General features: G+C 44.4%; 1 protein-coding gene across 5 annotated transcripts in view; it reads right to left on the reverse strand.

Annotated features, from left to right (window-relative positions):
* The window catches only part of LOC138675683 (arf-GAP domain and FG repeat-containing protein 1-like), a 78,726-nt gene that overhangs the window by 2,957 nt on the left and 50,154 nt on the right, over positions 1-25,615 (reverse strand). For 3 of the 5 annotated variants that reach the window (XM_069764114.1, XM_069764111.1, XM_069764110.1), the window contains 5 exons: positions 18,144-18,326; positions 9,248-9,329; positions 7,806-7,882; positions 7,541-7,624; positions 5,528-5,629 (listed from right to left, as the gene is read on the reverse strand). In XM_069764114.1, the coding sequence (XP_069620215.1) occupies positions 5,528-5,629; positions 7,541-7,624; positions 7,806-7,882; positions 9,248-9,329; positions 18,144-18,326 (528 nt within the window). The remainder of the gene's footprint in view (positions 1-5,527; positions 5,630-7,540; positions 7,625-7,805; positions 7,883-9,247; positions 9,330-18,143; positions 18,327-25,615) is intronic. The other 2 variants (XM_069764113.1, XM_069764112.1) reach the window with 1 other exon arrangement.

Raw genomic sequence — 25,615 nt, forward strand, 5'->3', positions numbered from 1 at the left:
TTCTGCTATGTAAAAATGGGCTCTGTTAGCTACTGAAATTAATCAACGAAAGATTAACAAAATTCCTGTTAAAAATACCTGTTTAAAATAAAGTTAAATAAATCCAATTTTCATAATAAGTTAAGAATATATGATGCCTAAATACCTTTTTTTGTCAAATTCATCCACAAAATTGTTTAAAAAAAAAATGAATGTTTCTTTTATACATCGTATATTGATAAAAAAAAATGTGATTTAATTACTAGCTAGCAAAGGGTTCCCACCAACATCTATAATAAGGAATTACGGGTGAGCCCACAAAGGAAAGTGCACCAAACATATTCCATCTCAATTTATTAAAAAAAAAAAATCACTGCAGCCAAATAGCCGCTAATCAGAGATCACAGCCTGCACCGACATCAGCAAGGGACCAGTCCAGGGGCCTCTGCAGGCAGTAAAGGCAAGGCCGGGCCATAGTTTGGGGGGGTTTTTTGTGTATTTTTATTTTGCAAGACCTGTTCCAAACAATTTGGCCCAGTTTTTCATGCAATTTTCTGCATCAAATTTGTAAAAAAAAAAAAAAAAGAAAAAAAAAAAGAAAGATTTAACGGGGTGGTCCAATGGCACGATCATTTATCTCCTAGCTCCCTATCTAATTAGTCCCATTACCTGAGCTATTTTCTAATATACCTGCTTTACAAATTCCCCTACCGTTCTTTAACTACAGGGTGGGCCATTTATATGGGTACACCTAAATAAAATGGGAAAGGTTGTTGATATCAGCTTCCTGTTTGTGGCACTTTAGTATATTGGAGGGGGAAAACTTTTCAAGATGGGTGGTGACCATGGCGGCCATGTTGAAGTCGGCCATTTTGGATCCAACTTTATTTTTTCCAATGGGAAGAGGGTCATGTGACACATCAAACTTATGGAGAATTTCGCAAGAAACACAATGGTGTGCTTGGTTTTAACGTAACTTTATTCTTTCATGAGTTATTTACAAGTTTCTCTTTGTTTACAGCCATTGACATGTCGCAGAGGATAACACGTGAGGGGCGGATAGAAATTGTGTTGATGTCTGGTGAACGCAGTACCCGGGTCACTGCAGCAGATTTCAATGCAAGACACCCTACGGATGAAAACTGTCACTATTCCCATGTTATTTAGGTGTATCCATATGAATGAAAACAAAAAAATACATTTGTTAGTGTACAGGGTGGGCCATAATGTTCTGTGTAAACTGAGGGTCCTGCTCCATTTTTGTTTAGAATGGGCAAAACAAAAACTGGAACAGGACCCTCAGTTTACACAGAACATTATGGCCCACCCTGTACACCAACAAATGTTTTACTTTATATATTTTTTATTTCCCGTCTGATGAGGATTCATTTGAGTATCACCAGTGCATGCTGGGATACGGAAATAAAGCGTCATCGGGGGACAGAGGCTGTGGTGACAGTTTTAGGGGGTCCCTGCCCTGTGCCTAGTGTCTCAACCTGTGCACAGTGCAGGCTGCGGTCTGTTGTCAGCTTAGATGAAAAGTAATAAGCCAGCAGCAGAGCGGTGTCATTATAAATGGTGGTGCATGAGCCATCGCCGTCTCCTAAGATGATGTCACTGGTCTCTGCCGGGTATAGTGACACCTCTCAGTCCCTGAAACAGGTGCGACTACCTCCCCGCTGTGCTGGCGCTTCATTTTGAGTATCCCAGCATGCACTGGTGACACAAACCAATCGTCATCAGACCAGAAATAGAAAGGAAAAAAATACAATAGCAGATACATAGGGAGTTAGGAGAAAAATTAATTCGCCTTAGGACCACCCCATAAGTGAGTGAATGAAAATAAATATATATATATATATATATATATATATATATATATATATATATATATATATATATATATATATATATAATTTTTTTTTTTTTTACGAGTGTAAAACAATAACTGTCTGAAAAGTAGTTTTCATTCTACAAGGATATTTGTGCAGCCTCTTCCAGTGCTCGCTTGGTTGCAGTCTATCCATACAAAACCAGGGAGCGGTGGTAATCCTAATTATGGAGTCACCTCCTTGTTTGTGATATTAGAAATGACATAAGAAGTGGTTTCATAGCAGAGAAAGACACAAGCGGCCCCTCACACTACCATGTGATTGTGGCTGCTGTATGACACCCAGAGGCCGAGCCAATGTCATCCACAAACACGGGGAAGAGGAGAACAATGGCGCCGTGAACTGCAAACATTTCTGGTCTTGGCACAATGCGCCGTATGAGTGACCGCTTTACAATAAATGCTATAACGCTACATCACAAGCACAACCTAGACCCTTACAAACATGCACAATGTGAACGGGTCAATGCTCAGCGCAGACAGAGGTGGAAAGCATTTATCTAAAGGAATTCACACAGACAAAAAAAAAATACAGATCACAACAAAATAAAGAATCGCTCCAGTAGACTACGACCTATTCAGACAGGTGCATGCTCATACGTTTCCACACACAGGGAATGAAACATAGGGAATTGCAACAGGAAATCCTGGGTAGAAACACGAGACGATCACCTGTGTTTATAGTCTGGCATGCGAATGGGAAGACTGGGAATGCCCTTGGAAAGAAAACTGAGACATTGCAGGGAGCATTAGCCATCAGAAACTGAGTGCAGTCAGATCTACATACTAAGGAGACAAACTCTGCAGAGTGCAGCGCAGCTGCAAAGACACAGTAAAGGGGATCTGTCAGCAGGTTTCTGCCATGTAATCTGAGAGCAGCATGAGCTCGGACCCAGATAGTTGACCGAGTGCAGCAGTTGAGGTTGAATCACGGTGTTCTCAGCTGCAGATCTAGCAGAGCTGGGAATGCTGAGCCTGTATAACCCTGCCCACACTGCTGATAGGAAGCTTTGTGCATACTGTACCTAGAAAGCTTCCTATCAGCGGTGGGGGCAGGGTTGGACTAGAAGGCACGAGGCAGCTTGTCCTGCAGTGATCGTTTCCAACTGAAGAAACACTGAATTTACTCAAACAGAAACACTCAAACTAGTGAGTGACACATCACTGGAATTAGAGTCTCTGTTCTAACATCACGCCGCTCTCAGAACACAGCAAAAACATGACGGCAGATTACCTTCAAACGGTATTCAAAAATCACAAGTTATCTCCCATCCTTTGCACGGGGAAGAACGTTCTGATTGCGGGAGTCTGACCATTGAAAACCCCAGCGATCCTAGGATTGAGGCTCTGAAACCTCCAAGCACAGCGCTTGGTTTTCTAGACAATCCCAAACACAATGAATAATATATAGCTTTCTCATCTCCACTCGATGGGGCCCAGGTCTCAGGATTGATGGGGCTCCTAGCAGTCAGCCCCCCGCTCTCCCCAGCGATCAGCGAGTTATCTACTATTCTATGGATAACGTGCACATTTGGGAATAACCGTTCAATGAGGTTAGCCCATGATCAACACTTATCACTTTAGTGGGAGTCTTCGTACTTGGATGCCTGCTGATCACAAGAAGGGGGTCCTCGAGTTCCCTGACTGAATGGAGCAAGTGTCAAGCTCCACTCAACAGTATAAGACTGCTGGGGATAGAGTGCAGCAATCAGCCATTTCCAGCAAAGTATTTTACATGTTCAACCACTGAGCCATTAACACGTGGGACTCAGGACAGCCTTCTTGTGATTTCTAAGAATGCCAGCAGTAGGATCCCCACTGTCCAGACACCGACCTTGTGAAGAGATAATACAGTAAAGGTAACGTCACACTGAACGATATCGCTAGCGATCCGTGACGTTGCAGCATCCTGGATAGCGATATCGTTGTGTTTGACAGGCAGCAGCGATCAGGATCCTGCTGTGACCTCGTTGGTTGGAGCAGAAAGTCCAGAACTTTATTTCGTCGCTGGACCTCCTGCAGACATCGCTGAATCAGCGTGTGTGACGCCGATTCAGCGATGTCTTCACTGGTAACCAGGGTAAACATCGGGTTACTAAGCGCAGGGCCACGCTTAGTAACCCGATTTTTACCCTGGTTACCAGCGTAAACATAAAAAAACAAGAACACAAACACTACATATTTACATTCCGGTGTCTGTCCCCCGGCGCTGTGCTTTCCTGCACTGGCTGTGAGCGCCGGCCAGCTGTAAAGCACTGCGGTGACGTCACCGCTGTGCTCTGCTTTCCGGCTGGCCGGCGCTGACAGTGCAGGAAAGCACAGCGCCGGAGGACAGACACCGGAATGTAAGTATGTAGTGTTTTTTTTTTTTTTTTTACGTTTACGCTGGTAACCAGGGTAAACATCGGGTTACTAAGCGCAGCCCTGAGCTTAGTAACCCGATGTTTACCCTGGTTACCAGGGGACTTCGGCATTGTTGGTCGCTGGAGAGCTGTCTGACAGCTCTCCAGCGACGCTGCAGCGATCGGGATCGTTGTCTAGATCGCTGCAGCGTCACTTAATGTGACGGTACCTTAAGTGTCAAACTTGGGCCAACCACTTTAATAGGTAATCCCCACATCAGCAAAAAGGGGTTAGGCCATGTTCACATGTCCAGTAATCATCCACTAGAACAGATGCAGCAGCAACCCTTTTGTCGAGACAATTTTTTTTATCCAGCAAAATTTTTTTGAACATTGAAATCTATGGAAAACTGGTTTGTTAAATAATCATCTGATTTCTTATATTTGAAATGGATCCAGTAAGCAAAAAAAATAGATCCTATACAAATGAAAGAAAAAGATGTCAAATTAGCGGATCATTTTTCTTAAGACTTCAATGTAAAAAAAAAAAAAAAAAAAACACTAGTTTTTTTTTAGCCGTACAATAAAGTTCTGCCTGCACAAGTTTTTTGGCCACGGGTTGTAGCTGGATGGTTATCAGACAGGAGGACATTGCCGTTCCTTGTCCATGGACTGCATCCGGCATGATGCAGACTCTCCTCCAATTGGAGGATAGGGCTGAGGGGTAGCACCAAACGCAGCCCATGGGTAACACTGGATTTTAATCCCATATAACCCCTTTAAGTTTGCAACCTCCAGAAACATAAGGGGTTTGTTTGTGTTTTTTTTTTTTTTTTTTAAACATGTCTGAGAAGAATCCCAATATGTTTGTGCTAGTGATGTCTGAGACGGTCTGCCCTGACACGCTTGGTGTGTCCCATGGCTGCACAATGTCACCCTCAGTGTCGCTACGGCTTCCTTTGGTCCATGCCATTTTGTAAAAGGTTTATCAAGTCCTCATAATCCCAGGACAGGAGCTTTGCAAATACATTTATGAAATGCTTGGATGAAAAAAATAATGTGCAAATGGTGAGATTTGTAGACTTACAGGTGCCATCACAAGCCTCACAACAAAATAGCCAAAGGTCAATATTTCACATTAATACAAGACAAACACCAATATGCAAATAAATGAGATGGATTGATAAAGGGTTCCATGCTGTGATAGGTAATGAAAAGTAAGGAGTTGCACATAACGTGAATGCCCAGCTTTCTGCAAAGCCAAGCATGGCATGCCATCAGCACCAGGGCTGCATAAAACAGGCAGACTACTCACAGACATCCATTGCTCCTGCAGCTGTCGGTAGTCTGGTCTGGTGGAATGGGTGAAATTGGGCACCTGGGTAGTCTATCTCGGTCGTGTGACCATCACGGACTCCTGGTTGAGAATTTAAAAAGTGGTCTTCCAAGGCTGGTACTTTGCTAGCACAGTACAGAGCAGGCATGCCAAATGGGAGGAAAGCTCCAGAGGAGCCATGGGAAGTGTTGGCATAACAAAGAGGTCTTCAATGCATGGTTTCAGAAAAATCTTCTGAAGAACACAATTTTATTTTAAGCAAACCTGTCATGACTATTTTGGCAACCCAACCGATCACACAGGCATGTAGCAGGAAGGAGTCAGGTCATTCCCCAGTATATTTTTCTAATAAGTGTGTGATCCCTTTAAAAATAGTTTTCAAAGCATTCCTGCACCATAAGAATCCGGTGACCGTGGACATCAGGGTCTCTTTCACCTCTATCCCTCCTTCAGTCTTGACCTGACATCCTTGCTCTCTCTACAGCAGGATTAAGTCCAGGGTGGGCAGATTCCAGTAGAAGCTCAATAAACTTTCAGGGGACATGGCTGCTATGTTGTGACATTTATTGTACCAGACTCTTAATCAGGATAACTCAACATTTCATACGGCGCTGGAATGCTTGGAAAACAAACTGAGGCTCTGACTCCCAAATGGAGGTGACTACTACCCTATAAGACAGAGCAGACCCGACTGAGAATGATACAACTTAGAGGCTATGGAAAACAGCGCTATTGGGATCTGTGATGGTCCGGAAAGATAAAGCCCTAATACAAGAGTATCCGTGAGTATATCTGGGTCATCACCGATTGCCCACAACGGCCAGCCAGGAGGCTGGAGGTGACTTTCAGATCACAGGAGAGCTCGGCCGAGTCATTGTGGGAGACTACTCTCAGATCCCAGAAGAGCTCGGCCGAGTCATTGTGGGAGACTACTCTCAGATCACAGGAGAGCTCGGCTGAGTCATTGTGGGAGACTACTCTCAGATCCCAGAAGAGCTCGGCCGAGTCATTGTGGGAGACTACTCTCAGATCACAGGAGAGCTCGGCCGAGTCATTGTGGGAGACTACTCTCAGATCCCAGAAGAGCTCGGCCGAGTCATTGTGGGAGACTACTCTCAGATCACAGGAGAGCTCGGCTGAGTCATTGTGGGAGACTACTGATGGCTGAAGGATCATTCGGCTAACAGCCATCTAATGTATGTAGGAAGCTGTAGGGGGTAGAAATATCAGTAAATATCCTATTGAGGGGTTTTGCCTCAAAAGATATTTATTCACAGGATCCACTCAGTTATTTACATTAGTCTCATGGCCAAATACTGAAGCAGTATCGATCCTGGTCGACCACGCAGCTCAATTCACTGACAGGAGAACACGGGATTGAGATCCTCGCTCTCAGGATTCTTGGGGTGCCATTATAAAGTATATCTACCATGAAGGGATTAGAAGTAGGAAGGTTTCTGATTGCATCTATGATTTTTATTATGGTGGCCATACATAAAAAAAAATTAGAAGTAGGTTGTTGTTTGAACAACCACGGACAAAGCAATCAGCCTTACACTCTGCCGTCCATATTGGCCACTGCAGCTGATCGTAGCGGTCATACCTGTGTAGATACACCAGGCGATGAATGACATCTCTCCGGGAGTATTTAAACAGAAGGACTTTTGGCCATCTGACCGCTGACTTCATTTCCTAACATGGCCGTCTGTGATTGGTTGGTTAAAATGACCATTCGTTATGACAGAGTGTAAATTTTCATCAACTAGCGTCTGGTGTGTTTAGGCGCCTTTACAATCTATGCTGCGCCATGGTACAATGTGTTAATGATTCCAGGACTAGTCCCCAGTGAGAAAAAAAATGAATTTATAATAGAAGGCTCTTCTATCTATGAGAAACCTGAGCAGCCATCACAGTAAGGAAAGGATGGCGACAATTCTAACAACCCCTAGTTTGTCGGCATTTTTGGTGAACCATACATGACTCTCCCCATACCTGGAGGCGCTCGTCCATTTGTCTGGAACGGGTTCACAGCAGGTGCAACGGAAGCAGAAACAAAGGGGTTCGTAGAGGCAGGAGCTGGGAAAGGAACATATAACGATTAGTAACCCTCGTATGTAATGTTATTCCAGTCTACATAACGGAGATGGATTTGGTGGGATATAACTAGAGGCACGTTGTGTGGTTTTATCAGCTCGCTGTACACAGGCATAGGGCCTTCCACCAGGGCCCCTAATGGCAAAATCAAAAGGTCCCTTACCTCCAAAAGCTCCCGCAACTGATGGAACAGGGTGCTTGTGCGCTGCGGGGACTGCAGCAGGGATCCCAAAAACATTGCTGGAAGAGACATGGAGATTGTCACACACATGAAAGAGGTCGGCTGCTTTCCAACACTAGGCAGCTGCAGCATCACTTTGGACAAAGTCAATTTTCACAGTTTCCTAGCTCAAAGCCCTAAGGGGATGTCTGAGGTTAGGAAGACTTTGCCTTGATTTTTCACAAAAGGCTGCCTCTTGAACACGGGTGGTGTCTGGAATTAAACCTTAACCTTACTCAGGCAAACTGGCCTAATTGCATCCTAAGGTTTACTACATATACACTATGGCTCCGATTTATCAACACTTCCGATTCTCACCCAAGTCTTGAGAAGGCCTGCTGCAGTAAGATGCTCCTGATTCATTAAGAGGCATGCCTATCTAGCCAAGTGCCGTGCGCCTCACCACAAATCTTATTCCAGTCAGTGACTGGAGTAAGATTTGTGGTGTAAGGAGCGCCGCTGCTTGTCAAACTGAAGAGCGGGGATGGTCACGCTCCCGTCAGGCCCCAGCTTCACTCACTTTGCCGGAACTGAGCGAAACTGGAGTGAAGGCCTCCATAAATCCTAAAATTTTAGCATAGCTTTCTGTTGCTCCAAACATTTTGCAACTTTTCAAACTTTTTATGCCAAAATTCTGGGTGAAAATCTTTGATGAATCAGGCCCTATATGTATGATTGATATGGCTTCTGCACGTAGAAAACTCCCATCATTCTTGCCACATGGAGAGGTTAAAACAAAATTGGAATAAGGAATTTATCCCCAGAAATAAGCTCAGTGGTATGATCTGTCACTAGATGCCTCATATTAGGGATTACATTTATGCAAATTAGCTGACTGGCAAAATTCACCCACAAGTGCTTTCTACGTGCAGTAAGCATCTTACAAGTCAACGTCTGACCCTATAATAAGTCGTGAAACATGATCAGTCATAATAGCCAAGCCAGAAACTCACTGAACAATTATTTGGTAGATGGATAACTACCTCTCCACTGTGGCACTTATAACACAACTTTCTTCCATGTGCACACTTTTCAGCCGTGGAGGATGGCCAATAAGGATCTGCACATGACTGGTTTTATTAGGAGAACCAATAGCTCCTTTCCCTCAATCATTATATTTAAGGATGTAAAAAAAAAACTAATTACATTAATGAAAATCTTATCTCATTAAACAGAACACGAAATAGACATTTCTATATAGAGATCACCCACCCTGACTAAATATGTAGGGGAGTAACTGTGCAGTGGTATCTGCTTAATATTCATTGGACACCACCAAACTTTTAAAAGCTTCATTTATGTACCAAAATGTTGTTTCTTTCATTGAAAACATGATAAAATAGTCAACTAACTAATCTCAAAGATTATCTGTAATGGACACTTACTTATCGGTTGGGGCCGGAGCAGCTGGGACAGGAGCAGAAGACACTGGTGCACCACTGTAGCTACTTCCTTGTGTACCGCCTCCTGGAAGAAAGGATCTTATAAGTGGGATCGTAGTAATATCGGACAACAGATCCACTAGAAGTACAGGTTCAAGAATCTGATTGGCTGGCAGGAGTAATTCCACCACTATACATGTTCTGTTAGGTCATCTCCTCTAGTAAGTCTTTAAAAGGGAACCCATCAGGTCCTCGGTCCCCCAGAAGCACCAGCAGTTGTGTCTACATTGTGAAATTCCTAACAGTCCCTTTATTACATTACACACAAACAGATCTTTAGAAAAACTCTTTCTGAAGTCCGGATAGGATATGTAAATGAGGGCTTTGACTAGTTGATGGGTCGTTAGTGTCCCCAGACTAGTTGGCCCACTTAGATGTTATCACACCCCTGCGGGCGTGATAACATGACTTAAGGTACCGTTACACTAAACGACTTACCAACGATCACGACCAGCGATACGACCTGGCTGTGATCGTTGGTAAGTCGTTGTGTGGTCGCTGGGGAGCTGTCACACAGACAGCTCTCTCCAGCGACCAATGATCCGGGGAAAGACTTCGGCATCGTTGAAACTGTCTTCAACGATGCCGAAGTCCCCGGGTAACCAGGGTAAACATCGGGTTACCAAGTGCAGGGCCGCGCTTAGTAACCCGATATTTACCCTGGTTACCATTGTAAAAGTAAAAAAAAAAAAACACTACATACATACATTCCGATGTCTGTCACGTCCCCCGCCGTCAGCTTCCCTGCACGGACTGTCAGCGCCGGCGTAAAGCAGAGCACAGCGGTGACGTCACCGCTGTGCTCTGCTTTTGCTTTACGGCCGGCGCTGAGTCAGTGCAGGGAAGCTGACGGCGGGGGACGTGACAGACATCAGAATGTAAATATGTACTGTTTTTTTTTTTTTTTAACTTTTACAATGGTAACCATGGTAAATATCGGGGTTACTAAGCGTGGCCCTGCACTTAGTAACCCGATGTTTACCCTGGTTACAGGTGAACACATCGCTAGATCGGCGTCACACGCCGATCTAGCGATGACAGCGTGTGATCAGCGACCAAAAAAAGGTCCTGATCATTCCCCATGACCAACGATCTCCCAGCAGGGGCCTGATCGTTGGTCGCTGTCACACAAAGATATCGTTAGCGGGATCGTTGCTGCGTCACAAAAAGCGTGACGTTGCAACGATATTGTTAACAATATCGTTATGTGTGAAAGTACCTTTAGAAGCGCCATCGCCAGTACTATACATACCTTGCGCATGTGGGTGGCTGTTTTTCCCTCACTGCATTGATTGATTGAGGCACGGGATCGGAAGTGCAGAAGACTTCGGATCAAGCACAGTGCGCTTCTCTGAAGCCGGCAGTCAGGCTGCTGGAATAGCCTGCAGGATGACCTTTATGGATTCATACATGGGTGATGTCCAAGAAAGTATATCTTTAGGGGCAGGAGTTTAAATTACAGGTAAAAAAAACAAACAAAAAAAAAAAAACTTTCACTGCCAAATTGCAGTGATTCTTGACCAAATTTACAACACTAAAACAGGAGATATCATTGTTTCTACTGCCTGTCAGTCTTCAAGGTTTTTGGATGTTACTGAAAAATAACTGAGTTGTGGAAATCCTGCAGGGAACAGAGGGGTTAATTTCTTGCGGATGTCAATTTTAATCTGGGGAAATGGAGACAAAGGGGAGGAGCTTGCCTACACACACGTGGTCAAAATTGTTGGTGCCCCTCGTTTAATGACAGAAAAACCCACAATGGTCACAGGAATAACTTGAAATAAAAGATCCATGAAAATGAACAAATGAAAGTCAGACATTGCTTTTCAACCATGCTTCCACAGAATTAAAAAAAAAAAATAACTCTTGAAATCGGCCTGGACAGAAATGATGGACCCTTAATTTAATATTTTGTTCACAACCTTTTGAGGCAATCACTACAATCAAACGATTCCTGTAACTGTCAATGAGACTTCTGCACCTCTCCACAGGTATTTTGGCCACTCCTCAAGAGCAAACTGCTCCAGGTGTCTCGTGTTTGATGGTTGCCTTTTCCACATGGCATGCTTCAGTTCTTTCCAAAGATGCTCAATAGGATTTAGGTCAGGGCTCATAGAAGGCCACTTCAGAACAGTCCAATGGTTGAAAAGCAATGTCTGACTTTCATTTGTTCATTTTCAGAGATTATTTATTATTACTTTTGTCAGATTCAAGTTATTTCTGTCACCATTGTGGGTTTTTCTGTCATTAAACGATGGGTACCAACAATTTTGAGCACGTGTATAAGACAGAAGTTGGAGCACCTTCCACAGCCTGTGGTCCCACAGGCAGACACAAAAGGGAGGGAGTGGAGGACAAGGTTGGAATCCTGTGAGGCAAAGAAGATTTTTCTTTTTTTTAAAAAGGGGTATTCTCAAGTTATGAAAATTGCTTTAGTTAGTTAGCATGAAAACAAGCAATTTTGCAATTTACTTGCTTTTTCTATCTGCCATCATTCTCCTTCAATGAGAACCTTTATCTTTCATAGTATAGAACTGGTTTCCATGGAGCTTGGCCACTAGTGTTTGCCTAGACCCTGGCCAAGTGTGCACAGAAGTTACATTCCAAGACAGAAGGTTAACACGTAACATCCCAGTCAGCTCCCCCAAGTGATTTAAAATACAACAGATAGCTGTTCACCTCCCTCAACTCCTGACTAGGGTTGAGCGAAACGGGTCGAAAATTTTCAAAAGTCGCCGACTTTTGGCAAGGTCGGGTTTCATGAAACCCGACCCGACCCGTGTGGGGTCAGCCATGAAGTCGGCGATCTTTTGAATCTGGAATCGGAATTCCGATACCGATTCCCGATATGTTTAAGATATCGGGAATTGGTATCGGAATTCAGATTTAAGTGTAAAATAAAGAATTAAAATAAAAAATATCGCAATACTTACCCTCTGACGCGCCCTGGTACTAACTGGGAACCTTCCTCCTTCGAATCAGCGCTTCCAGGACCTTGCGGTGACGTCGCGGCTTGTGAATGGTCGCGCGGCCGCCCATGTGACCGCTCGCGCGACCAATCAGAAGCCGTGACGTCACCGAAGGTCCTTCAAGCGCTGATTCTTAGGAAGGAAGGCTGTTGGAAAGAAGCAGGGCGCGTCCGAGGGGGAGTATATACCTAATAGGAATATACTCCCCCTCGGACGTAACCTGCTTCTTTCCGGCAGCCTTCCTTCCTAAGAATCAGCGCTTGCAGGACCTTCGGTGACGTCGCGGTGACGTCACGGCTTCTGATTGGTCGCGCGAGCGGTTACATGGGCGGCCGCGCGACCAATCACAAGCCGCGACGTCACCGCAAGGTCCTGGAAGCGCTGATTCAAAGGAGGAAGGTTCCCGGTTAGTACCAGGGTGCGTCAGAGGGTAAGTATTGCGATATTTTTTATTTTAATTCTTTATTTTACACTAAAATATGGATCGCAGGGCCTGAAGGAGAGTTTCCTCTCCTTCAGACCCTGGGAACCATGGAAACCGACCCCGACTTTTTTATAGGATCGGCCGATTTCACTCGACCCGACTTTTGACTTTCGTGAAACCCGACCCGATCCTATAAAAGTAAAGGTCGCTCAACCCTACTCCTGACAAGCTGCTGTTATTAATGTTGCAAAATCACCTGCACATACATCAATTTCCCACAGAGCTCAATCACAACTCTTGGCTCCCACTAAAGGTACCGTCACACTCAGCGACGCTGCAGCGATATAGACAACGAGCCGATCGCTGCAGAGTCGTCAAACACGGCAACTCCAGAACGATGCAGGAGCGATCCAGTGACGTAACGGCGACTCACTTATCGTTCTCGCTGGTTGTTCGCTCCATGGAAAAACATTGCTGGCATCGTTGCTTTTGCTGTCAAACATGACGATACACGCCGACCTGACGACCAAATAAAGTTCTGGCCTTCTAGCTCCGACCAGCGATGTCACAGCGTTATCCAGATCGCTGCTGCGTGTCAAACACAACGAGATCGCTATCCAGGACGCTGCAACGTCACGGATCGTTGTCGTTCTCGTTGTAAAGTTGCTGAGTGTGAAGGTACCTTAACCCAAGGTGTGCACTTATCCAAATGTCCTGTTATCTCTGTGTATATATACTGTGATAACAGTGTAGACTTCAGAACAAACCACTGATAGCTGCAGGGCCATATTTAGAGTTTGTGCTGCCCTAGGCACTTAAGGTGTGTGCACATGTTCAGGATTTCTTGCAGAAATATTCCTGACAAAAACCGGACATTTCTGCCAGAAATCCGCATGAGTTTTTTTTTTTTTCGCATTTTTGACGCGTTTTTTCCCAAATGCATAGAATAGCGGGAAAAACGCAGAAAATCTGCAAAATTAATGAACATGCTGCTTTTTTTTACCACAATGCGTTTTTTCGCGGAAAAAACCCCATCATGTGCATAAAACATGCAGAATGCATTCTAAATGATAGGATGCATAATGTATGCGTTTTTAATGAGTTTTTATAGCGTTTTTACACTGAAAAAAAACGCGAAAACCCCTGAACGTGTGCACCTAGCCTTAGTGCTGCCTCCCCCTTTGGTGAGTATGACACTATCGGCAGTGACTTTGCCATAACTCGCTGATGTGAAAGTCGCCTTTTGCAGTAGATCGGGCAGTTTTTCTGCATCTGCCGTGTAACAGATCAATTACAGCAACACTGCGTTCGGCCTCATTCATTCCCTATGGGATTTGTGGCACTTGCCGTGATCTGGCAAATGCGGTACCATACCTCCCAACTTTTGAAGAAGGGAAAGAGGTATGAAGTTTGCGGCGCACGTAGTGCGGAGTGGCAAATTTTAGGCCACGCCTATGACCACACCCATTTCACAACTAGTCACACCCATATCCTCGTCCCAACCACAGCCATTTAGCACTGCTGATCACACTGTTTTATATACAATAATTATAAGCAAAAATAATTACTGTATAATGGCCACACATGATGCTCCATACTGTATAATGGCCACACATGATGCTCCATACTGTATAATGGCCACACATGATGCTCCATACTGTATAACGGCCACACATGATGCTCCATACTGTATAATGGCCACACATGATGCTCCATACTGTATAATGGCCACACATGATGCTCCATACTGTATAATGACCACACATGATGCTCCATACTGTATAATGGCCACACATGATACTCCATACTGTATAATGGCCACACATGATACTCCATACTGTATAATGGCCACACATGATACTCCATACTGTATAATGGCCACACATGATGCTCCATACTGTATAATGGCCACACATGATGCTCAATACTGTATAATGGCCACACATGATGCTCAATACTGTATAATGGACACACATGATGCTCAATACTGTATAATAGCCACACATGATACTCCATCTATATATATAATTGTCTAAGGGTTTTTCCGTCTGTCTGTCTGTCTGTCCTGGAAATCCCTGCTCTCTGATTGGTCGAGGCCGCCAGGCCTCGACCAATCAGCAGCGGGCACAGCGACAATGATGTCATAATGGTTGCCATGGCGACGATGATGTCATAAAGGTTGCCTCGACCAATCAGCGATGGGCACAGTCTGCCGCGAATTCTGTAATCATCATTGTCCATATACTACGGGGACATGCATATTCTAGAATACCCGATGCGTTAGAATCGGGCCACGATCGGGCCTTCCGTCTTTCTGTCTGTCACAGATATTCATTGGTCACAGCCTCTGTCATGGAATCCAAGTCGCTGATTGGTCGTGGCAAAAACGCCCACGGCCATTGCCACGACCAATCAGCGACGCCCACAGTCCGGCGGCAATATGGCCGCTCTTTCCTCCCCGCAGTCAGTCAGTGCCTGCTCCATACTCCCCTCCAGTCAGCCCTCACACAGGGTTAATGCCAGCGTTACCGGACCGTGACCGCGACGTCATCACAGGTCCTGCGCTCATACGAATCCTGGGACCGGAAGCTGCCAAGTGCACCGCACACAGGCGCCGGAACTACAACGGGCTCTTCGGATGGTGAGTATATGTTTCTTTTTTATTTTGTAACCTGTTACATACGTGCCTGGGCAATACACTACGTGGCCAGGCATATTCTAGAATACCCGATGCGTTAGAATCAGGCCACCATCTAGTACTGTATAATGGCCACACATGATGCTCCGTACTGTATAATAGCCACACATGATGCTCAATACAGTATAATGGCCACACATGATGCTCCATACTGTATAATGGCCACATGGTTGGTCGGGAAGTGACCCAGGACTTTAAAAAAAAAAAAAAAAACCTTGCTCAGGTGCCGCCCCCCGCATCGTCCCCGCCCTAGGCACGTGCCCTCAAGTGCCTAGTGGCAAATATGGCCCTGGATAGCTGAGTGTGTTACAGCAGAACTTGTGCCGAGATGTATAGTTCTACTATATAGTATTATATACTGTATATACTCTAGTATAGGCAGAGATTTTCAGCCCATTTTTTGGGGCTGAAAGTCCCCCTCTCGGCTTATACTCGAGTAATATCCAGGGGTCGGCAGGGGAGGGGGGAGCGGGGCTGTCTAATTATACTCACCTGCTCCTGGTGCGGTCCCTGCACGTCTTTTCCCCAGCGCTGACGGCTTCTTCCTTTACTGAGCGGTCACATGGTACCGCTCATTACAGTAATGAATATGCGGCTCCACCTCCCATAGAGGGTAACGGTGACCGCTCAGTACAGGAAGAAGCTACCGGCGCCAGGGAACAGACGTGCAGGGACCGCACCAGGAGCAGGTGAGTATAACGGGAGGGGGGGTGGTGGGGGGGTTGGAGCGCTGTGTGATATTCACCTGCTCCTCGTTCCGGCGCCGCTCAGGTCAGAGGGTGCGATGACGTGGTTAGCGCGCGCCCTCTGCCTGAACGTCAGTGGCCGTGCAGGAGACGCTGAAGATGGAGCGGCGCCGGAACGAGGAGCAGGTGAATATTGAAAGTGCTGGGGGCCTGAGCGACGGAGAGCTGAGTATGTGATCTTTTTATTTTTTTATCGCAACAACAGCAAATGGGGCAGGTGTCTGTATGGAGCATCTATGGGGCCATAACGTTTGTGCAGCACTATATGGGGCCATAACATTTGTGCACCACTATATGGGGCCATAACGTTTGTGCAGCACTATATGGGGCCATAAAGTTGTGCAGCATTATATGGGGCCATAAAGTTTGTGCAGCACTATATGGGGCAAGTGTCTGTATGGGGCCATGATCAACGTTTGTGCAACACTATATGGGGCAAATATCTTTATGGAGCATCTTATGGGGCCATAATCAACATTTGTGCAGCATTATATTGGGCAAATGCATCTATCTTATGGGGCCATTATTAACCTTTATGCAGGATTATATGGGGCATATTTTAATATGGAGCATCTTATGGGGCCCATCAAACTGTATGGAGCATTACATTATATGGGGCTCCTGATTCAATATGGATATTCAAAAAACACTTAACCTACTGATGTCTCAGTTAATTTTACTTTTGACATTTACTGGTAGCTGCTGCATTTCTCACCCTAGGCTTCTACTCATGTCATTAAGTTTTCCCAGTTTTTTGTGGCAAAATTAGGGGGGGGGGGTTGGCTTATACTCGGGTCGGCTTATGCTCAAGTATATACTGTAGTTCCCACAATCGTATACAAGATTTCTCTCGCGCATCACCCATACTCTGGATCCTACTACCACAACATAGACTCTTACCTGCCATCGAAACCTTCAAAAAGAACCTGAAGTCCTACCTCTTCTGACAAGCCTACAGCCTGCAGTAACCACCGATCAACTAAACCGCTGCACGACCAGCTCTATCCTCACCTACTGTATCCTCACCCATCCCTTGTAGACACAGCCGTCGCGGGCAGGGTCCTCACTCCTCCTGTACCAGTTGTGACTTGTATTGTTTAAGATTATTGTACTTGTTTTATTATGTATACCCCTCCTCACATGTAAAGCGCCATGGAATAAATGGCACTATATTAATAAATAATAATAATACTATAACTGCAGCACTATTATTCACCAGAGCTGTCACTCAAGGAGGAGAGTCCGCCCCGCCAGAAATCAGGAAGTGAGGAGACCGCAAGGAGACTGTGAAGCTCTGAGCTGCTCAAGAGACAACCTGAGAATACTCTTAAAGGGAACCTGTCACCCCGTTTTTTCAGATTGAGCTATAAATACTGTTAAATAGGGCCTGCGCTGTGTGTTACTATAGTGTATGTAGTGTACCCCGATTCCCCACCTATGCTGAGAAATAACTTACCAAAGTCGCCGTTTTCGCCTGTCAATCAGGCTGGTCAGGTCGGGAGGGCGTGTTCACAGCGCTGGTTCTTCCTCAGCTTTACGTTGGTGGCGTAGTGGTGAACAAGCAGCGCGCGATCTGCGTTGTCATCCCTTTCGTCGGTGGGGGCGGCCATCTTCCTGGGGCCGCGCGTGCGCAGATCGAGTGCTCTGCTGCACGGGGCTTCAGGAAAATGGCCGCGGGATGCCGCCCGTGCGCATTAGAGATCGCGGCGGCCATTTTCCCTACGCCACCAACATAAAGCTGAGGAAGAACCAGCGCTGTGAACACGCCCTCCCGACCTGACCAGCCTGCCCTATTTAACAGTATTTATAGCTCAATCTCAAAAAACGGGGTGACAGGTTCCCTTTAACATACTTCTCAGTCTTAAATGTAAAAAGACAAAATAAAAATTAGATGAAGCAAGTGATACAATATTTTCCTGTGTATTTTACGTATCCTGTCCCCTTAAGTTATATTATTTACACTCTGTCCGCTAAAATTTTTCCAAACTGATGATAATCTTACCTTGCACACCGCTGAAGATATTGTCTAAGTCTGCGAGAGCTGCATATTTATCTGCTGATGGCTGACTTGGTTTACCAACAGCAGCCGTTTTACTAGGTCCAGTTGAATTAAAGGCTCCAAAGTCAGCGCTGGAGGACTTGGGAAAGTTGTCAAACTGAGCAAAGTTTGCATTTGCGTTTGTACCTATAAAATAAAGCTGGATTTCTTGAACTAGTATGGACAGATGCTGAAACATTCACCTAAATGCAGTTAGATGAGAATCTATGTTTAAGTATAAGAACATAAAGGCAGCAGGCATACTAGTTTCAGGCCAGAATGACACCAGATCATATTTTTTTAATGAAGTTTCTAGAAGTTGAGAGAATATAAATAGACCATCCCAAAACCAATCTAAAACAGTCCCAAGCGTTCTTAATCTCTGAACTTTGAAAATAAAAAAGTAACTTTGGACAAAATGTAGGATTTGGATAGTTATGGATATCTACTTGACTGGAAAGTTTCACTTTAAATGCACCATTCAAGGGATACCCTTGCTATCCTTTTGCAGCTGAAACCTATGCTGTCCATGGCGGTCACACGTAGAGTTTACACAGAAAATACCGTGACTTCCAACCATTGCAGTTGGCAGTGACAATTTCCAAGTGGCTCATGGTCTTGGACATCACAGGCATCAGCGGCAGCCAGGCGGAAGACAGTCAGGGGTCCGGTGAAGAGCGCTGCCCAGAGTTGTAGGCCAGACTCCATCAACCGCTGCAATACTGGCGGGAAGTTCAATGCACCTCAATTATCAACTTTGGCAGATTATTTTGCAGATTGTACCCCCTGCAATCCATTCACAAACACAAGAACATCTAGTCTACAATCTAAAAACTACACACAGCTAGTACAAATAAGACATCAGAAGCCGCCCTGATGAGGGACGGACGAGACTTACGGTAAGAGGTCTGCAGAGAGAAAGCAGACGTAAAGTCACCAAAACTGCAGCTGGTAGACAGCGTTCTGAACGCTGAGTGGCCATGAAAGGTGAAAGAGGAGGGTGGAAAAAGAAAAAGAAGGGATTGCAGAGGAAAAAAAAAAACAAAATGCCATGTTTAAAGAAAAGAAAAAGCGAATAATTAGAACAAAAAAACAAACAAACAAGCATGACCAAATGAAAATGCAAGCCGCTAATACTGTGCAGCATTACGTGAACCAGGCGGTACGGACATGGTACAAGCACACACCCACCTAAACTGTGCCAGCGGGCAACGCACTGTACTCGACTACAAAAGGGGACACCATGGTGGGGACCAACGAGAGGAAGCTTTCTTTCCGGCTTGTCTTTAAAGATACAAAGAGTCAAGACAATGACCTTACAGGCTTCTTCCCCCGGACCACCCACTACTCTCTTCTGGTAATGCAGGAAGCTGTACTATAATAATGGAGCTCAGCACATTCCTCGGACAGTCAATGTTATTCTATAAAAGCGGCAGGAAAAGCTGGGTACTGGTGACCATCTCCTACACTTTCTCCACAGCTAAGGACTATAAGGAGCGGCGGCAGTCCTAATACAAAGGAATGGGGGCGAGAAACACCGGCTGATGCTACATGTGCAATCTTAATGGATTAGAAATAGATTTTGCCATTGATCGCATCGCCTCTAGGAGACAAAGCGCTAATGTGGTGGGCGCAGAAAATCATCAAGGATCAATCTGCATGGAAAGGTGATGACTGAACACATCTGCCAGGACATGTGCACAACCCACAGGCGTCATTCACCTGTCCTATTTATTACAGTACCTGCTGACGGTGCACCCAGCGGAATCGCACCGCCGTCATTAACACCGCTGACCTTCTAGTGTTCACAAGTAGCGGAAATCAGGAGGGGTTTCTGTTGCTTTTAATCGCCATGTTTTCTGCATATCTCCACACAAAGAGAAGCAATAGGAATCTTATCTGATAAATGCCTTTTAGAACAGGATTTCCCATTTAGTTCTAATGGAACGTACCGTTGAACAGCGTCTTTAAACACAGTGAGACTGTTCATGAAACGACAGACTTCGCCTGAACAGTAAAACACAGATCTTTGGTACAAAATAATAAAGCATTTAATGCTACGTGTGAACACGGCCTTACTAGTCCTCCAGGAAAACATCGCAGATCCTGACAGGCCAGACTAGTAGGCACACCACCAAAAGAACAAAAAAAAAAAAAGACAGAGCTGTATTTATACTACACAAATAGAAATATTACAGAGGACTCAGCCATGGTCGCCTGTACTCAGGAGCCCAGCGTTTCCTGAAGACCCTCACTAATGACTGATGGCGCTGAAGAGCCATAACATGAAAACCACGCACCGGTGACGTAAATAACATTGGTGACGATGGCATCTAACAGGTGGTGCGATATATTCGGCTGCAAGTGAACATTCAGCTAGTGATGAAAGCAGGAAATACGGGCAGTTGTAAGGAGCTACTGACCAGACTGATCATAGAAGACAACCATAATGGTTAGCACCTACCAAAAGTGGTCAAAGCAAGGACAATCAGTGACACAGACAGGATCATGGATAGCATGCCCTCTATGGGAGGAGGCGAGCTGGGAGAAGTAGCGTGATGCTGGGAAATCTTAATCTTGACATTTATATGGATGTTACATAAACCTCCATCACGTTTCTAAAATTTATTAAAGGGAACCTGTCACCTGAATTTGGCGGGACTGGTTTTGGGTCATATGGGCGGAGTTTTCGGGTGTTTGATTCACCCTTTCCTTACCCGCTGGCTGCATGCTGGCTGCAATATTGGATTGAAGTTCATTCTCTGTCCTCCATAGTACACGCCTGCACAAGGCAAGATTGCTTTGCGCAGGCGTGTACTATGGAGGACAGAGAATGAACTTCAATCCAATATTGCAGCCAGCATGCAGCCAGCGGGTAAGGAAAGGGTGAATCAAACACCCGAAAACTCCGCCCATATGACCCAAAACCAGTCCCGCCAAATTCAGGTGACAGAGTCCCTTTAAGGACCAAATACAACCCTTTATGGCAGACAAGTTCCCTAAATGGAAGGGGGCCACTTTCAGATGGACACCATTCAGTAAAAATTTGAGAAGAGTTTGTGGTGTTGACTTGTCTAGAAAACGAAGTCTAATCCTTAGGGTATGTTCCCACGGTCAATAAATGCTGCGGATTGGACGCTGCGTACAGTCGCCGCATCCAACCCACAGCGGCCAGATGTTACAGCAGAGTGGATGGTATTTCAAGAAATTCCATACCCACTGAGCGTGCAGCGGCGCCCACGGCTTACCTGTGGAGACGTATATTATGGAGCAACGTGGCACAGCTGTGAGGTGCACAAAGAAGGTTCCCAAACCAGTGACTATTAAAAATAAGCTTTGGCACTCAACTTTAGTATGTCGTAAATTTTATTAGCAGCCACTCGTACAGACGTTTCGGTCAGTATTATTGACCTTCTTCAGTGTACTGCATTGACATCAAAAGAACAGAACAGCAAAATAAACCATCAATGTACATGAAATTTTAACAAAAATTCTCTCAGTTCCATAATGGAACAGAGAAGACTAATACATAATTATATACCGTGCGTATATAGTGATGGATGGGAGGATGGGGAATGGGAAAAAGGGAAATAAAAATAAAAATGAAGGAAAGAGAAAAGATCATACCTTATAGTCAAAGGTAGCAAGAGTGTAGCTCAAAATGTAAGTAAGGTCCTAGTGTAAGTTTACAGGGAAGGTCCTAATGTAGATCCTAAACAGGAAAAGGGGAGCATATCATGACTGAGTAATTTATAATGTGCTTAGACTATATTAATAAGAAAGTAACTGACCCGTATACAAGTCACAATGAGGGTCATGTGTAGGGAAAATCCAATGGTGGCTCTTGACTATGGTAAATAGAACTGAAACTAAATAAAAATAGAGCATAATAGGCAAAGCAGGGGTGCACATGTAGTAACAACAGACAGGAAAGATCTACATACCCTATGAGAGTAAAATGTATTGTATGGGTCTAACAGGTGAGTCAAAGGAGACCTCTAACCTAAATTAAAGGATAAAATGGATATGTAATAAAGGGAGACCCCATAAGATATGATGTCAGTCTCTGTTGTGATGTCTTACCCAGGATCGGCCGTAGCTAAATATGGACCAAACAAGTGTGTTGTATGGATCTAACAGGTGGACCAAAGAACACCTCTTGCCTAAATAGAGAATAAAATGTACCCTCGGGCCTTTATTACATATCCATTTTATCCTTTAATTTAGGTTAGAGGTCTCCTTTGACTCACCTGTTAGACCCATACAATACATTTTACTCTCATAGGGTATGTAGATCTTTCCTGTCTGTTGTTACTACATGTGCACCCCTGCTTTGCCTATTATGCTCTATTTTTATTTAGTTTCAGTTCTATTTACCATAGTCAAGAGCCACCATTGGATTTTCCCTACACATGACCCTCATTGTGACTTGTATACGGGTCAGTTACTTTCTTATTAATATAGTCTAAGCACATTATAAATTACTCAGTCATGATATGCTCCCCTTTTCCTGTTTAGGATCTACATTAGGACCTTCCCTGTAAACTTACACTAGGACCTTACTTACATTTTGAGCTACACTCTTGCTACCTTTGACTATAAGGTATGATCTTTTCTCTTTCCTTCATTTTTATTTCCCTTTTTCCCATTCCCCATCCTCCCATCCATCACTATATACGCACGGTATATAATTATGTAACATAGTAACATAGTTAGTAAGGCCGAAAAAAGACATTTGTCCATCCAGTTCAGCCTATATTCCATCATAATAAATCCCCAGATCTACGTCCTTCTACAGAACCTAATAATTGTATGATACAATATTGTTCTGCTCCAGGAAGACATCCAGGCCTCTCTTGAACCCCTCGACTGAGTTCGCCATCACCACCTCCTCAGGCAAGCAATTCCAGATTCTCACTGCCCTAACAGTAAAGAATCCTCTTCTATGTTGGTGGAAAAACCTTCTCTCCTCCAGACGCAAAGAATGCCCCCTTGTGCCCGTCACCTTCCTTGGTATAAACAGATCCTCAGCGAGATATTTGTATTGTCCCCTTATATACTTATACATGGTTATTAGATCGCCCCTCAGTCGTCTTTTTTCTAGACTAAATAATCCTAATTTCGCTAATCTATCTGGGTATTGTAGTTCTCCCATCCCCTTTATTAATTTTGTTGCCCTCCTTTGTACTCTCTCTAGTTCCATTATATCCTTCCTGAGCACCGGTGCCCAAAACTGGACACAGTACTCCATGTGCGGTCTAACTAGGGATTTGTACAGAGGCAGTATAATGCTCTCATCATGTGTATCCAGACCTCTTTTAATGCACCCCATGATCCTGTTTGCCTTGGCAGCTGCTGCCTGGCACTGGCTGCTCCAGGTAAGTTTATCATTAACTAGGATCCCCAAGTCCTTCTCCCTGTCAGATTTACCCAGTGGTTTCCCATTCAGTGTGTAATGGTGATATTGATTCCCTCTTCCCATGTGTATAACCTTACATTTATCATTGTTAAACCTCATCTGCCACCTTTCAGCCCAAGTTTCCAACTTATCCAGATCCATCTGTAGCAGAATACTATCTTCTCTTGTATTAACTCCTTTACATAGTTTTGTATCATCTGCAAATATCGATATTTTACTGTGTAAACCTTCTACCAGATCATTAATGAATATGTTGAAGAGAACAGGTCCCAATACTGACCCCTGCGGTACCCCACTGGTCACAGCGACCCAGTTAGAGACTATACCATTTATAACCACCCTCTGCTTTCTATCACTAAGCCAGTTACTAACCCATTTACACACATTTTCCCCCAGACCAAGCATTCTCATTTTGTGTACCAACCTCTTGTGCGGCACGGTATCAAACGCTTTGGAAAAATCGAGATATACCACGTCCAATGACTCACCGTGGTCCAGCCTATAGCTTACCTCTTCATAAAAACTGATTAGATTGGTTTGACAGGAGCGATTTCTCATAAACCCATGCTGATATGGAGTTAAACAGTTATTCTCATTGAGATAATCCAGAATAACATCCCTCAGAAACCCTTCAAATATTTTACCAACAATGTATTAGTCTTCTCTGTTCCATTATGGAACTGAGAGAATTTTTGTTAAAATTTCATGTACATTGATGGTTTATTTTGCTGTTCTGTTCTTTTGATGTCAATGCAGTACACTGAAGAAGGTCAATAATACTGACCGAAACGTCTGTACGAGTGGCTGCTAATAAAATTTACGACATACTAAAGTTGAGTGCCAAAGTTTATTTTTAATGGTCACTGGTTTGGGAACCTTCTTTGTGCACCTCACAGCTGTGCCACGTTGCTCCATAATATACGTACTCACCCTTCCGTGTGCACGCTGTCTACCATGTCTTCACTGATTTTCTCCTATAATCAGGAGGAGACTAATACTATTCTTTCTAAGTCCAATTTTTCTAGTGAGTTCCTCAAGGCCCCACCCAGGGAGACCAGGGGGAGAGATCTGGAACGTGAGTCACGACATTTGGTCAACTTGGAGTTACACTGCGCCACGCTATCGGAGTATCTCCGGGTCAAACGCATACCAAGGGGCCTCAGAGTACCTCTAAGACCAACTCTCTTCAGTGACTCCTCTGCTTTCTGTTTAAAGTTTGAGCAAATACTCAATAAGTGCTCGTTTGATTTAATGACTCTAACTGTTGAACACCTACAAGGTGCAATTACTAAATCAAGTGACACGATTAAAAACATTGAATCGCAACTAACATCATCGTGCACAGCAGAGGAACTTGGTACCCTCAAAACAAAGATACAGACCGTTATTGATCAACACAAGAGGGACACTGAGAATCGGAAAAGGGTTAAATTCCAAAGAGACTTAGAGGATTACGATAACCGTGTGTATTATTGGCGCAATAACTCATTTCCTCGCTCTGACCCATCTAGGTCTGACCACTATTCGTCAAACGAAGCATCTTCATCAGGCTCTGATACAGATAGAAGAGGCAACCGCATCAACATAAATCGTCATTTTTTAGATCAAGGCAGAAGATACCCAAGAAGAAAAGGCCCCATCGGAGCCAGCGGAGGAAGAAATCCAGATTTTTACAGTCACCCGCTCTCAGGTACTAACTCTTTAGTCATTAACATTTCTTCAAGAACACTCAGTGTTGCGGAACACAGCCTTCTACAAAAGGGACTTTCATTCTGCCCTTATTCCAAATTGAATACATTCGGACTTGATATGGAATTACAACGTTTCTACCGCCGCATTAGATTAGTGACGCATTTCTCTAAGGTTGAAAACACACGGGTCTCTGACCCTTCCATACATCGAACCCTTATATCTATAGACCAACTTGGTCTTCGTAACAAAAGCACCTATCGACCACCCTCAGGCTCACACGCAGTAGAAACATTTATCGAATTTGTTGATAAGGCATTTACACAAC

The sequence above is a fragment of the Ranitomeya imitator genome, chromosome 4, assembly GCF_032444005.1.
Source record: "Ranitomeya imitator isolate aRanImi1 chromosome 4, aRanImi1.pri, whole genome shotgun sequence".
NCBI lineage: Eukaryota > Metazoa > Chordata > Amphibia > Anura > Dendrobatidae > Ranitomeya > Ranitomeya imitator.